The 16,620-nt window shown below is 42.1% G+C and overlaps 1 protein-coding gene across 1 annotated transcript in view; it reads right to left on the bottom strand.

Moving 5' to 3' along the window:
• Window positions 1-16,620, bottom strand: part of KAT2B (lysine acetyltransferase 2B) — a 116,197-nt gene that overhangs the window by 44,206 nt on the left and 55,371 nt on the right. The window contains exons 4-6 of the mRNA XM_024115172.3: window positions 12,718-12,863; window positions 6,408-6,500; window positions 4,946-5,127 (exon numbers count right to left, since the gene is read on the bottom strand). Of these exons, the coding sequence (XP_023970940.1) occupies window positions 4,946-5,127; window positions 6,408-6,500; window positions 12,718-12,863 (421 nt within the window). The remainder of the gene's footprint in view (window positions 1-4,945; window positions 5,128-6,407; window positions 6,501-12,717; window positions 12,864-16,620) is intronic.

Here is a 16,620-nt window from a genome sequence, read left to right as displayed (position 1 = left end):
CTGGTGGCGCAGTGGTTGAGAGTCTGCCTGCCGATGCAGGGACACGGGTTCGTGCCCCGGTCCGGGAAGATCCCACATGCCGTGGAGCGGCTGGGCCCGTGAGCCATGGCCGCTGAGCCTGCGTGTCCGGAGCCTGTGCTCCGCAACGGGAGAGGCCACAACAGAGGGAGGCCCGCATACCACACAAAAAAAAAAAAAAAAAAAAAAAATTTAGTGAATGAATTAAAATATGCTGTAACTATAAAACACACACTGGATTTGGAAGACTTAGTACCAAAAATACAAAAGTAAAATACATCATTAATAATTGTTCATATTGATTCCATGGTGAAGTGATAATAGTTTTATATATTGAGTGAATAAAACATTATTAAAATTAATGTCCTGTGTTTGTTTAAATGTAGCGACAAGGAAATGTTAAATCACATATGCGGCTCACTTTTGTGGATCATATTATATTCTATTAGGCAGTGCTGATTTTGTGTCTAAAAGAGCATTTCCATCTATAGTGGTCACAGGTGTCGGAGACCTTACTTAAAGACAGATGCTCTTTCTGCTATGGCAACGGTAGGTTATAAATACTATCATAAAATCATAAAATGTTGTCCCAAAGTGCTTAATAGGTCATTCACTCTCCCCAGAGCAGAGGAAGGCAGCATAGATTATTATCTACTAAATATTTTCAAATAATAGGTTGCCATTCATTTCCTCTGAGAATCATTTTTATAGACCTCAGTTTACACTTTGTAGTTTAGTTTTGTTTTTACTTGCAAGACTAATCTTATTTTATAAATCTGTAAGGGCACAGTATGAAAAGACAGGAGATGAGTCAGCGTGTGGTGTTTTGGGGACTGCTCTAGTAACTGACACAGTCCAGGCGTGTGGTGAGACAGAAAGAAGGAAACGGGAATGAATGTGTGCCTTGTCACTGCTCACACGCTCCTCCAAAGACTAACCTGGAGGAAAAGATTATACCTAAACGACTGGTTTCAGGTCTTCTCCAAAGAAGTGAAAGGACAGCTCAGGGATCTTTGTATGCCTAACGGTGACGGCACGGGCATGCAATTGACTGATGGTTCAAACAACTGTCTCTGACTTCTTAACCGCATTGTGGTGATTTGCAACCACCTTGCTTTCTTTAAAACGTGAATAGAATTGGAGAACTTGACTGCAGAAGACCATGTCATCCTACTTACTTGCTAGACTGAAAATCCTAAGGTTTTCAGGAATTAAGTGACCTCTCCCAGTTCTCCCAAACTAAAGGCTAGTTACTTTTAGAGACCAGACTAGAAGCTAGGTCTCCCGGCTGCCAATCCACTGTTCTTTCCACGCTCTGTGATAAATACTGCCCTAGATTTACACACCTAATTATGAATGCCCAGGAAGCATGGTGACAGGCTATACCTCATACAGCAGTAGTTAATACAACTGTTTCACCAAAATCAATTTAGTTATATCTAACTTGCTCAGTATTCTTACAATGCATCTCCCCAGTATAGGCATGACCGCTAATTTTGAGAAGGTCTGCACAACTGAGAATCTAAGGCTAATTATTTGCCACTATCCTTTAGCATATTCTGTTGGTCAGATGTATTGCAAGAAGTCTTATTCCTTTGACACTTTATTTTCCAGTTATTTCCTCGTGAAATTATATTAGCACACCATCATGGAATTCAGGGAATTTCAAAATATTTGTCCAGATTTTTTTCAACACCACAGTGATTTCTGGGGGACTTATAAAGGTATATTTAATATATACTTATATAAATTGTTAAGGTTAAGTATATTAACATTAACATACCAGATATTTTTAACATATAAAATATTTACGTTTTTCCTTAAGTCAGAACAGAGAGGATAAGTAATTTAAGCAGTTCTACTGTTCAGTCTGCACTTAATTTTTTATTGGCTAGATCCTCACAGGTTAGCTTTGTGAGGAACATAATCGTTTTCTGAGTCTATTCTCTTCCACGGAGAATACTGTTTCTCCCCATCTTCATGCTGACGTGCACTCCACGAGTTTTCCGCCCCTCGGTCCTAACGGCTACAACTGTTGTAAATTACATGCTGAACCAACAGTCCAGCTCCTGAGGTTCACTGACACGTCACGTGGTGCCTGCAGCTGTAACAGGACCTATTTTGGAGAAGATGGTATCAGTGAGACATCATGCCGCGGAGGCGTGTGGTTTTTTAAATTCCCACGTGGTCGAAACAAGTCTCGCTTCTGATAATGTTCACAGGTTGTTCCCCTCTGCTCCCCTTTCTTCCTCAACACGGCGGTGGTGGGGAAGCCGGGGGTGGGGGGCGGGAGGCACATCTACCTTCATTCCCTTATTTATTATTTACAGAGGCTCCTGATCTCCGTCCCGCCTAGAAATCGGCAGGTTGCAGGACAGGCTCACTCGAGCCCCTCGCCGCTTCCCTTCCCCATATCGGACTCCACCCTTCCGCCCTCGGCTGGGGCGAGGAGGCGGGGCCAGCCAGGACCCTGCGGCTGTCTCTCGGCGCCCTTTCTAAAGTGACCCTCAAATCGCTACCCTCTCATCCCACTGCACACACTCCAGCTGAAGAGTCGCGCGCTGGCAGTGACTGAGTTTTGGAGGGCGTGTGTTGGGGGGAAAGCATGACTAGCATCTTCCCAGCGCCTGTGCTGTGCGCCAGACGCCATGCACGGGCCTCCGCAGGGGACACACAACAGCCATGGGACCGGGCAGAGGAAGAAACAGAAGGTCCAGGAGGCGAGGTGAGAGCTCTAACACACACACAGAACTGGGGAGGGATGGAGCCGTGATTCAAACCCATCGCTCATTCCAGAACTCGACTTCTATTTTTTACGACTCCTTGAGTATTCATAAGTGCCGCCCACTTCTTGGTAATTCCCAAGTGCTACATAGTATTTTTATTCTGTTTTCTAAAATACAGCATTAACTCCCGTGCTGCTTCACAATTAATTCCCCTTCTTGATGAAACAATTTTTCCTCTGTTAAGGGCGGCAAATATTGGTAATTCCCTGGCGGTCCAGTGGTTAGGACTCCGTGCTGCCACTGCAGGGGTCACGGGTTCAATCCCTGTTCAGGGAACTAAGATCCCACAAGCTGGCACGACCAAAGGAAAAAAAAAAACAGACAAAAAAACGAGAAAAACAAACAAAAAGAGGCAAATATTTTCAGGGGTTTGGCTTTGACAAATATTCAGCTTTGTCAATCGTTCACAGATGGAGTTAAAAGACACATATTTTTGAGAGTTCTATTATCTCAACTCATTATAAACAAGAGTAACAATACTATAGGAACTATTGTTAATATAAAACTCTGAAATGAAGGTGTGAAAATGAAGACATAATTTAAAAAGTTGATTTTGAAGAAATCTGTAAATCTTTACAATTATTAAGATAAAATACTTTATAACTCAAATTGTATATATTGTAAAAGGGGAGAAAAGAGGGAAAGGGGGTTTAACTCATGAAATCAGGTCAGTGATCAGAGAGAAAAGCTTATCTTCAACTACACCCATTCCTCTTTGTCATCCGCTGTTACAGAAAATAACCTGGGTACAAGTGGTCTTTACAAGCTGTCGAAAAACACTGCCTATTTTAAATCGGGGTCGGTGGTGGGGAACCGTGAGGCGCGCTGCAGGTGCGCAGAAAATGTGAAAAGCTGGATGTGCCTATAAAATGTAAATGGGAAAATTTATTTAAAAAGTGAACAGAATGGATAATACAAGTCACTGTCTTACTTAAATAAAAATAAATGTAAGTCATTCTATTTTGTAGGGCCCATGTTTATGACTCTTAAGTCAATTCTATTATTCTGCAAGGCATAATAAAAATAAATTCCCTGGGGCTTCCCTGGTGGCGCAGTGGTTGCGCGTCCGCCTGCCGATGCAGGGGAACCGGGTTCGCGCCCCGGTCTGGGAGGATCCCACATGCCGCGGAACGGCTGGGCCCGTGAGCCATGGCCGCTGAGCCTGCGCGTCCGGAGCCTGTGCTCCGCAACGGGAGAGGCCGCAGCAGAGGGAGGCCCGCATACCACAAAAAAAATAAATAAATAAAATAAAATAAAATAAATTCCCACTTTAGAAAAATGTGTAATTCTTGGATGTGTAATCCAAGAATATGTTTGATGTCCACCAATAGAGACATGATTAGGTAAATTACAGTACATCAGTTCAACAGACTATAATACAACCAGTAAAACGTCTGAATGGGGGACAAAAAGGATGCAAATTTTGTATTTTCTTTCATTCTAACAAATGTAAAATATCTATTTAAAGAGACAATGACTGTAAGACAATATGTATAATGATACTATTTATACCATGCTGCTGGGACTATGGTGATCTTTCCTTCTTTAAAAAAGATTTTAACACTATTATATTCATGGTCATTGCTTATTTTTTTTAATGATGTCTCTATATAATAATTACAGAGTCATAGTATAATTATCTAGATCAGCAGTGTTCGATAGAAATACCATGCAAGCCACACTTGTAAATGTAAGCCACACGTTTAAATTTCCCAGTAAGTCACATTAAAAAAGTAAAAAGAACAGGTGAAATTAACTTTAATATATTTTATTTAATTCAATATTTCCAAAATATTACCATTTCAACACGTAATCTTGACATTCGATTTTTTTTTTTTTTTTTTTTGGTACAATCTTAGAAATCTCCATTCATGCCAGCCACACTTCAAGGGCTCAGTGACCACATGTGGCTGGCAACTATCGTATTAAATAGTTCAGGTCTAGATGATTTGGATCCCTCACCCTCCAAAACATCATGCTATTAATGAAGAGTAGGAGTCTGGGGAGTTAAATTAGACGTTCTCTCTAACTGATGGAGTCCCGTGATAACTGGGCAACCCTCTGCTTGCAGAGGTAAGTAGCAATGCTAGGTCTGCAATGTACTTTATGGGCCAAAGAAGAAGAACCGGCCATCTGCTTACCTTGTATAGTTCTCCTTGTATCCAGAAATATCATCGTTGGGAGATCGCAGTCTTCGTTGAGATGGAGCCTCCAGATGCCAATAGTTGATGCGGTTCAGGAACATTTTTGCCAACTCAACTATTGTTTGCCTTTCTTTGGATGGCAGGTGACTAAATTTGTACTGTACAAAGTTATTCACACCCTAAAAGGAGGAAAGGCAATTTATTCATGCAGCTGTGCAATCCTGAACACTCACGTAGTCAGCCCCGTTGGTGGTCATTAGCAAAAGAAAAGACATTTCTCTGTTTACAAAATCCTCTTCCTTTTCCCTGTTAGAAAACAGGAATGCCCAGAAGGAATCATGCCTCAGATCACAGTCTATGAAAAGTGACAAGACACAGAGGCTGTGAGTTGCAATTCTATGCCTGCTGCAATCGTGACGTGCTAAAGAAAAATTCAAAATCACGGACTGAAAAAGTCAAAACCCATGAACAATAAAATATGGCTATTTTGCAGCATAACTCTTGCTGTACTGTCAAAACAGTAGCTCAAATATAATGAGATTCTTGTATAAAAATAATGTTTTTACATTCATAAAATTTTAATTTTTGAACTAAACCACTAGAATTTGAACTTTTACTCTCACTCTTTCGGTTTTAGGAAACCTACCAAAAGAAAATTCTTATTCAAAATTATGGCCTTTTAAAATAATCTGTGGATTTGTGGATTAATTTAATCTTTCTTCAGAACACTCCCATCTAATTTAATTTCAAATAAAGGGACAATGAATTCTTATTTCATAGGGATTGAAGACAACATTTTTTCTATGAAAAACTGACTGATAAAATACATTTATTTGTTTCTGATGTAATGTCTTCTGTAATTATTCTCATCAAGAAATTCAGTCCAGAGTATCTGAGATTTACTTAGGCGAACAATGATGGGCCAAAAAATTGATACTGATGAGAGATCCTGACAACACCTAATAGAAAAGGTCTATACATATCAACAGATTCCCCAAGTAAATCTCGGCTTCTTTGCAGGAATCATAATGTACCAGTAAGCCAATTTCTGGACACAAAATCTCATTTCTTTTCTGTGCTTTTTACTTGACTTACAATGTTTTTCACATTGCTCCTGAATTCCCTCGCCTCAATAGACTTTTCAACAGTGCAAACAGAGGGACAAAGACTTAATTTTAAAACATCAACACCAAGAAAAAGCCCATTTCATGTGTTCTGACGAACTACATGCTCTACTTAATTTTTTTCTTTCCCAAACACACAGTGAATTCTGAGCGTTCAGCAACCCTAAGAGACACAAGCTAGATCATTTATTACAGTAAGTATTCACTTCTGATCCAAAGGGCCCAAGACAATTCCTACAGACTTGAACATCTCTAAGCCAGCAATGAGGATGAAAATGAGAACATTTGTTCAGCCTTAAAGCACTAAAAAAGGGGCTCCTCTTGTATCTCTTTACCTGTTCAATGCTAGGTTTCTCAAATGGGGGTTTCTTCTCCAAAGAGCCTTCAACCACAGGTTTTCCTCTTTGTAAAATAGACTTTCTCAAGAGCTGTAAGGAAATCATTAAAAAAAAAAAAAAAAATCAGTCAGTGTCACACACGCACGCACACACACACACACACACACACACACACAGACACTATGGAGTCTCCAAGCTTACAATCCTGCTGGGAAAAAAAGGCCACATTAATCTAGAAAATTGGTACAGATGAACTGGTTTGCAAGGCAGAAATAGAGACACAGATGTAGAGAACAAACTTATGGACACCAAGGGGGGAAAAGGGAGATGGAATGAATTGGGAGATTGGGATTAACATATATACACTAATATGTATAAAACAGATTACTAATGAGAACTTGCTATATAGCCCAGGGAACTCTACTTCACTTCGCTGTACAGTGGAAATTAACACAACTTTGTAAAACAACTATACCCCAATTGAAAAAGAAAAAAGATTACAAATATTTTCTCCCATTCTGTTGTTTGCCTTTTAGCTTTATTTATGGTCTTTATAATTTCTTTTTTTAATTTACTTAATGTGTCAACTCTTCCTCTTTTTGTTTATCAGAATTTAGGTCTTAACGATATTTCTAAATAATATTAATAATGTTGTCTTGCTTAACACTAATAATATCATAAAAGTATTACAAAACATTTAAAAAAAAAAAAAAAAGAGGCCACATAATGGAGCTGGGCCAGGCGATACCATGCTGTCTTCCCACATAGAAAAGGAAAAAAAAAAGGTTGGCAGAAGAGAAATTCCAAATAAGTCGCAAAGGCAGTAAGTGCAGTATAAGCCCAGAGGATGAGAGCTCAGAAGTCTGCCTTACCGAGGGAAGATGTCACAGAAGAGGAAGGGTATAAACTGAGTCTGGAAGGGAGGACAAACATGAAACACAACAAGAGGACGGAAAAGCATTTGCAGGAAGATGAGGTAGGAGGTCAGCCTTGGAGGGAGGTTAAGGGCTCAGTACAGTTGAGGCTACATCAGTTGGAGGTTAGAAGCCCCATTTAAACTTAGATGTTATTTTTTCCCTAAGATATTTAATCAACCAAGATGTGGATTAAAGGTAATATATAAGAGTAACAAATTTAGTATTCTTGTTTGTTTGTTTGTTTTCGTGTTTTTGTTTTTGGCGGTGGCTGCGGCATGCATGCTGCAATCGTGATGTGCTAAAGAAAAATCTTAGTTCCCTGACCCGGGATTAAATCCGTGCCCCCTGCAGTGGAATGAATTCCACTGGACCACCAGGGAATTCATTTTAACATCTTATTTTGAGACATTTTAAGCTTAGGCTTTTCTCTAAAATACACAGTGTATTCTGTAGGGCTCTCAATTGGCAACTTTCACTGTTGAGGTCTTTTTTCATTTCCTCTCCATCCACAGAATGCGGGCCAAGTGTTCTGGCATCTCAACGCCCATAAAACAAAAATGTTACTCTTAATCCCTGCCATTGGAATTTAAAGCCCTCAAAGAGCAAATATCAGAGAGAAAAAAGAACGAGGAACCACTCATTAAGACCTAGTTTGAAAATAAATTTGATCTTGAAATTCTTTACCTTCAACCTTTGCTTGAATCTTCAGTAACCTTTACACATGGGCCAGTTATGATATACGACCATGCATTCATTCATTCATTCACTCACTCATTTATTCATTTATTTATTACATATTTATTTATTTATTACACATTTATTTACATCTTTCTCTCCTTTCTCCACTGATTGCCTTTTCAATAGAAACAAAACATGGCAAACTTTCTCCCAGGAGTTAGTGGAAATAGACGTGTCACACACGCACGCACACACACACACACACACACACACACACAGACACTATGGAGTCTCCAAGCTTACAATCCTGCTGGGAAAAAAAGGCCACATTAATCTAGAAAATTGGTACAGATGAACTGGTTTGCAAGGCAGAAATAGAGACACAGATGTAGAGAACAAACTTATGGACACCAAGGGGGGAAAAGGGAGATGGAATGAATTGGGAGATTGGGATTAACATATATACACTAATATGTATAAAACAGATTACTAATGAGAACTTGCTATATAGCCCAGGGAACTCTACTTCACTTCGCTGTACAGTGGAAATTAACACAACTTTGTAAAACAACTATACCCCAATTGAAAAAGAAAAAAGATTACAAATATTTTCTCCCATTCTGTTGTTTGCCTTTTAGCTTTATTTATGGTCTTTATAATTTCTTTTTTTAATTTACTTAATGTGTCAACTCTTCCTCTTTTTGTTTATCAGAATTTAGGTCTTAACGATATTTCTAAATAATATTAATAATGTTGTCTTGCTTAACACTAATAATATCATAAAAGTATTACAAAACATTTAAAAAAAAAAAAAAAGAGGCCACATAATGGAGCTGGGCCAGGCGATACCATGCTGTCTTCCCACATAGAAAAGGAAAAAAAAAAGGTTGGCAGAAGAGAAATTCCAAATAAGTCGCAAAGGCAGTAAGTGCAGTATAAGCCCAGAGGATGAGAGCTCAGAAGTCTGCCTTACCGAGGGAAGATGTCACAGAAGAGGAAGGGTATAAACTGAGTCTGGAAAGGAGGACAAACATGAAACACAACAAGAGGACGGAAAAGCATTTGCAGGAAGATGAGGTAGGAGGTCAGCCTTGGAGGGAGGTTAAGGGCTCAGTACAGTTGAGGCTACATCAGTTGGAGGTTAGAAGCCCCATTTAAACTTAGATGTTATTTTTTCCCTAAGATATTTAATCAACCAAGATGTGGATTAAAGGTAATATATAAGAGTAACAAATTTAGTATTCTTGTTTGTTTGTTTGTTTTTGTGTTTTTGTTTTTGGCGGTGGCTGCGGCATGCATGCTGCAATCGTGATGTGCTAAAGAAAAATCTTAGTTCCCTGACCCGGGATTAAATCCGTGCCCCCTGCAGTGGAATGAATTCCACTGGACCACCAGGGAATTCATTTTAACATCTTATTTTGAGACATTTTAAGCTTAGGCTTTTCTCTAAAATACACAGTGTATTCTGTAGGGCTCTCAATTGGCAACTTTCACTGTTGAGGTCTTTTTTCATTTCCTCTCCATCCACAGAATGCGGGCCAAGTGTTCTGGCATCTCAACGCCCATAAAACAAAAATGTTACTCTTAATCCCTGCCATTGGAATTTAAAGCCCTCAAAGAGCAAATATCAGAGAGAAAAAAGAACGAGGAACCACTCATTAAGACCTAGTTTGAAAATAAATTTGATCTTGAAATTCTTTACCTTCAACCTTTGCTTGAATCTTCAGTAACCTTTACACATGGGCCAGTTATGATATACGACCATGCATTCATTCATTCATTCACTCACTCATTTATTCATTTATTTATTACATATTTATTTATTTATTACACATTTATTTACATCTTTCTCTCCTTTCTCCACTGATTGCCTTTTCAATAGAAACAAAACATGGCAAACTTTCTCCCAGGAGTTAGTGGAAATAGACGAACCCCCAAGGTTGAAGAACACCCTGTGTGCCCCCTGAGCCGGGTCTTATAAGGGCCTCATTTCCTTCTAGAGGTTCCATATAAATTACTCACATGTAGTATTTGCTGATCTTATCAATGTATCATGCCCATCTTTACAAAAATAAAGGTGCCATAATGATAAGTTGTTGTATGTGTTTCTAAGGATATAAAAAGACTGATTATCAAATTTAGATACAAATAATTCTGGCTGCCTACTTTTTTGTCCAGTTAAACCATTTGGCATTGTAAAGCAATTATACTCCAATTAAGATGTTTAAAAAAAAAAAAAAAAGTAAGACCATTTGGGAACTTGACCCACTGAGGGTTTCAATTTGGAGGTAGACGGATGAACTGGGGAGATGTCGAATCTCCGCTTCTTCATCTACAAAAGGATGAAGCTGGGATAAATAGGCATATACGAAGACTTTAATAGTAGCAGCAAGCATTTGCTTCCTGACTTTTTCTAGGCACTCTCTGTGGTTCTTTATCTGTATTACCTCATTAATCCTCCTAACAACCTCTTGAAGTAGGTGCTATCATTGTCTATAGATAAGGAAACGTGACTTGCCTGAGGTCACATTCACTAAGTGATGAAGCCAGGATTGGAACCCAGCTAGCTGAGCTCCAGAACCACACTGACAAGCACTAGGGATAAAATGAGCTTCAGGAAGCAGCTTTTCACCAAGTTCATTTTCAACCTCTAAGGCAGAAGCTTCCAAAATGCTACTAAAATGCACAATAACATTTTAATTTAATTATGGAGACATAAGAGACACAGGAACTGCTTTTTCAAAACTAAGAAACGGATGATGTATAACTTATTTGCCCAAAGAATGACTTTGGGGGAGGAGAGGGGAGAATGCTGAACATTTTGGATTTTGTTCTCAAAAGCAAAGATATTTGCATGGCTAAAGATGAGAGAGGTAAGAAAGGGAGAGAGAAAACATACTTCAAAGCGGAGCAGTGTTTTCTGGCCTGTTGGTTGGTGATTAAACAGAACCTAGAGGAGGCCGACAGGATGGAAACCTTCCCTTCCAGCAGGGCAGTAAGGAACCGCCCGCCAGGGAGCTGAGTTCCAAGACAAATAATAGCTGCAGTCATGCAGACGTTGTTTTCCTTCAACTAAGGCCTTTTTCCAAAGAAGCTCTAAACAGTATGAACCTGCCAGGGTTCAGTCCAGATGACTCAGGCCTCACGGTCATGTCAACAAGTTGTCACCTGGAGCAGCCTGGCGCCTGCTAATGGCTGTGGTCTCTCTCCCTTGCCTTTTCCTCCCTCCCCCTACAGCCCTCCCCAACATTTACTGTTTTAGTGTTAATAGCCCCACGTGACTCCAAAAGTTGAAAATATAATTCCCTCTCCCACTCCCGTCCCCCATCGACCCCCAAAACCCCAGTAGTACAATAAAAAAAAAAAGTTAATAAAAGGGGAAAAGGGAAAATTACATATCTCAAGTAAATTCAGACCCCTCTGCCCTCACCAAAGTTCTAAGAATTGGGTATAAAATTTGCCCTGAGATTCCTAGCAGGCAAGGCAAAAGAGGAAACTCAAAGGAAAATGGATCTCTCCTTGTCATATAAAATGAGCCCAGCCCTCATTAGGAGAGGCAAACTTTTCCTGGCTTGTAAGCCCCGAGGGGAAGGGGAGTGTTTTGGGTTTTGTTTTTGTTTTTAGAGATCCTTATAAGGGTTACACAATACATAATCAACAGTGCCCTCAGTAGCAGGTTCTGGGGCTTTTTAAATTATTCCTTCTGTCGGCCTCCTTTGTGAATCTATTTTTAGCAACCTGAATTTCCTCTCTCCATTTTCCCACCCCCGGTTTCCCTCCCCCATCTGTCAGTCCTGATCGCCATCACCAGCGTGGGGAGACCCGTATCAGTGGGAAACGAGGGCCTGGGACCCAATGGAGCTGAGGCAGAGCCGTGAAGAGGCAGAGGCGGGGAGTGGCAGCAGTGCTAGATGACTGGTGTCAACAGGCACAGAGAACAGTGGTAAGATGCCAAAACAAATCTGGAAATTCTTGACTCCTCCCCTTGAAGAGTCGAGGTCTTAGCAGCATCCCTCCAGCCACTTCCCCTGCCTCCCCCTGCCGCCTGGGCCCCACCATGCTGGGCATCACATCCAGCTCACTCGGAACACGGTCTACACGCCCCTGCCTGGAAGGCGCTTCCCCGGCCCTTTTCAGGGGTGGCTCTCATGCCCCCGCTGTGGTTTCTGCTCAACTGTCATTGCAGACAGGCCTTTCCTAACTGCTCTTCCTTAGTACCACGTCGCTGCAGCCCCCAGCACCCCTGACATTCTGATGCCACTTACCCTGCTTTGTCTCTCTTCACAGCACTTACCACCACCTGCAAACATACTGTTGACTTGATTGTCTGCCTCTCTTACTGAAGTGTAAACTCCATGAGGGCAAGGACTTTGTTTTGCCCACTGATCTATATCCCTCATGCCTACACGAGCACGATGCATAGAGCAGGTATGTGGTAAGTCCTTGTTGGATGGATGGATAGGCAATGGAAAGAAATCTATAAGCACATAAAGATATTCAACTCTGTGTACAAGTAGGAAGGCTCTCGAGGAGAGTGATGTGCTCCAAGTTTGGTGGGTCATTTTAGAGTCCCTCACGGAGAAACACATGCTTCTGCAAACCCGAGGGCCAGAAGTGTCTAAGCTGAGAGCCTTCCCACATGACCTGGCCCATGGATAACATTTGAACAGTGAGAGAAAGAAGCAAAGCCCTTCAAAATGTGGAAGTCTCACCTTGAATAGGTAGAAATAAACTTGCTTGGTATCTGCATCTTCTTCCTTGTGGACACAGGTAAAGAGATATTCCACATCCAACACGATTCCCAGGAGTCTGTTCATTTCTTCCTCTGACACATTCTCCAGGTGGGAAACGTGAGCGGCTTAAGATAAAGATCAAAGGAAAACAGGTGAGAAGTAGATGGAAACCACAAACAGTCTCCATTTTAAAATGGAACATTCGGGAATTCTCTGGCGGTCCAGTGGTTAGGACTCCGTGCTTTCATTGCAGAGGGCCCGAGTCTGATCCCTGGCTGGGGAACTAAGATCCCACAAGCCGAGTGGCACAGCCAAAAAATAAAAATAAAATAAAAATGGGACTTCCCTGGTGGCAAAGTGGTTAAGAATCTGCCTGCCAATGCAGGGGACATAGGTTTGAGCCCTGGTCCAGGAAGATCCCACATGCCGCGGAGCAACTAAGCCCGTGCGCCACAACTACTAAGCCTGCACTCTAGAGCCTGTGAGCCACAACTACTGAGCCTACGTGCCACAACTACTGAAGCCTGCGCGCCTAGAACCCGTGCTCCACAACAAGAGAAGCCACCGCAATGAGAAGCCCGTGCACCGCAACAAAGAGTAGCCCCTGCTGGCCGCAACTACAGAGAAAGCCCGCACGCAGCAACGAAGAGCCAATGCAGCCAAAACTAAATAAATTTTTAAAATAATAATAATAAAATAAAATAGAACATCCTCTCACAGGAACCTTCTGGAATGTCAACCCATCAGACTGCACTGTCAATAGAGGAACTTTCTGAACCCCTATAAGACTGATATCTTCACACAAAATCGACTTATAATTGTAAGAGACCACCACCTTGTTAAGCACGAACCTCCCCCTCCAACACTGAAAATGACCAGCAGCTAATGTACGGTTTTAAGATCTGGAACTTGTTGGCACCAAGTCTGGATACGACGGTGTTAAATTCTTATATGTTTCCATATAAGCCAATTTTCATCATGCCAAGAGGGTCCTGTGGTCCTACAGGCTAGATCCAGGATTTGAGGAGTGTGGTTCAGAAGGACCCCAAAACCAGGCTCCCTAAAGGTTTAGCTCTAAGTCCTGTGAACAGTTCTGGTGGCCAAGAATATCACATATCAGGAAAGACCAAAAAAGAGTATCAGTAAAAACTGAATGAAGGCCCTTTTCCTCAGCCCTCCTGAGATGCAGTGAAACCTCACTGTCTCTGCAGCAAAGCCCCAAGGCCTGTCTGAGTTTGAGACTCAACGTCCTGCACGGTCACGCTCCAAACCCACCTTTCCTACCTTTATTCTGTTGTCTCACTATCATTAAGTGGCATATCCATCACCCTCCTCCCCTCCCACACCCCTGTCCTCTCTTCTTCCCAAATCCAGCCCATTTTTCAAGATGAACATGTTTTATCCTCAAAATAATCCTATGAAGTAGGGATGAGTAGCCCCATTTTACAGTTGAGGAAACTGAGGCTCACAGAGACTGAATGCTGTTTCCTCCAATGTCAATTGGCCAACAAGGCAGAGCTGGGGTCTGAAAGCAAAGGATGTTTGACCCAAATTCTGAAGCACCCACACACATATTTTTTGGATGATTTTTTGGATGATTCACTTCAAGCCCCTTTCACTTGAAAGGGGTGCTCTCTAGGTAAGCCATCCAATACCCAACCAGGAGCCCAGGAGCACCTCTGGGCGGGACCGTGGCTCTCAGGTCTGTGTCCCCAGAACTAATCACTGTGCTCACTGTGCTAACAGGCACTGCCCTTCAAGAGCGATCCTTTCAGGTATGTTGACTGAAAATGCTTGGACCTAGAAGTGCTTGAGATGACTTCTAAAGAAAGATTAAACTATGGAGAAGGGTAGGCTTTTCCTTGCCTTTTTAAAGGGAGATGGAACTAAAGATTCTCAAGGAACAATCCAGGTGTCAAGCATGGGTCAGGCTACTCCAGAGACCAAACCATGAAGCCCAGTCCGAAGTCTGGGATAGAGAACGCAGCTGGTACCCCACCCAGATCCCTTTCCCTTACCCCTTCAGAGCACATCTCCTGGCCTCCAACTGCCAGCAGCTCTGTTCCCTCCTGTCACCATAATCTGCTCTGCCACCTACACGCCCCTCAAGAGCAGCCTTCAAGTTAGCCTATACAGACCCAAGTTGCCTCGCCCCTCGGGGGGAATAACTCTGAGCTAAGTGCTCCAGACCAGCTCTCACATCTTCCCCACAGAATTACCCACCTGTTGCCCACAGCGGGAACTGGCTTAATAATGCACCCATATCGGCCACCTTCTCCTCCTGGTCTCACTTTCCCACTCCCCTACCTCCATCCCAAATAAACTAGGACTTGCACTCAAATCCTTGTCTTTGACTCTGTGTCTGTGGGACCTCAAACGAAGATATCTGATCAAAAGCGTTTTCAGAGAGGTAAGAGGATTACCTACCAAGAGGGTGGGCCTTCCACATGTCCATGGGGAAAGCCAGATTAAAGGGGTTTAAGTTAGAGGGGCAGAAGCCACCCACCTTTCATTCCTTTCTAATGCAGAAAAGCAATGAAAAGGCAGAGGAAAGGGCCCAAATCACGGGCCACTGGTGATGAATGTAGGTGTGCACACACTTACATGTGCACGGGTGTGCACCTCTAGACAGCGTTTCTAACAGGAAGAGGGGAGGAAGGAAATTTGGTGAGGTCTGCCTTAGGTACCATAGATACATCCACAGATACATCTCAGCTTGACAACGCCAACACTACATTATGTACACGTGAACATCAGTATTCAAATCTATTACTTTCTACTTGGCTCTACAATATGTGGCTTCATCACTTTCTAACAGATGCCCTTTTAGGTAGAACATTGGCTGGGTCATCTTGTTTTCTCAGGAATGCAAAATTTTCTTTGAGGTTAGTCCGAAGCCTTTGGGAGACAGGCCTTATTCTGACAAATAGGTCAAAATTTTTGTGTCACTTATTTACAGAAACAATTTTATTTAAGACTGTTTTGGTCTTGTAATGTTTTAATCTCTTTCCAGTGATAAGTTATGAAAGCAGTCTCCAATATAATATAAATGCCTTCAGATTTTCCAAACTATGAAACAGTCTAATTAAGGTGCTAACATATAGTGGCTTTAACTCGTAGAAGTATATGCCATGATTCATTTTTAAAACCAGTGGCTCACTTTCTTTAAGCCACAAACGCTTTGCCCAGATAAATCCTTAATCAGAATTTAGAAAGAGTTGCTCTTTCTAAACAGAGGTTGAAACAGAGGTTGGAAGCTCCAATTTTCAAAATGGGGTGGGAGTTGGGGAGGGGGGCAGCATCCCCTCCCCTTGTTGGGGCTCTAAGCTGCATGGTTTGAAAACCATGATATTCTGAAGAGTAGACTAGATAAAACTTAAAATGCTTAAGACATGAGACCTGAGGAGGTCCATTTCCTTCTGATTCTGCGCATAAGGAAATCCATAATCTCTCCTCCAAGCTCTGTGTGTGACCCCAAGTACAGAGGACTAGAGCTGGAGATACGGGGAAATGGAAACGAAGCTGCAGGTTCCCACAGGGAGGAAGGGCGAGGCTGTGCTGGACAAATGGGGGTGTCCCTCACAGCCGAGAGGGTAGGAATCTTCCTCCAAGAATAAGGGAAGGGTGGGTCGGGGGGTGAAGGGAGCTATACTGAGGCAGAAGGGTGACAGTGAACGAAAAGGGTTAAGCTTCCTAGAATGAATGATGGGGTGGCGGGGGGAGATCAGATGAAAACAGAGGGAGTGGACCACCTACTTGAGAAGGAAAAAAGCAGCTCTGGACAAGTTGCCATGAAAGAGAAGCTTCCGTATAGTGAGAAAGCCGGCACGGGCAGATACGACCACACTGCGTCAATGCTTAGTCGTCTGCACCTGCCCCATT

Source organism: Physeter macrocephalus, chromosome 1 (assembly GCF_002837175.3).
Source record: "Physeter macrocephalus isolate SW-GA chromosome 1, ASM283717v5, whole genome shotgun sequence".
In the NCBI taxonomy this organism is placed as follows: Eukaryota; Metazoa; Chordata; class Mammalia; order Artiodactyla; family Physeteridae; genus Physeter; species Physeter macrocephalus.
This window is presented reverse-complemented; position numbering and strand designations above follow the sequence as displayed.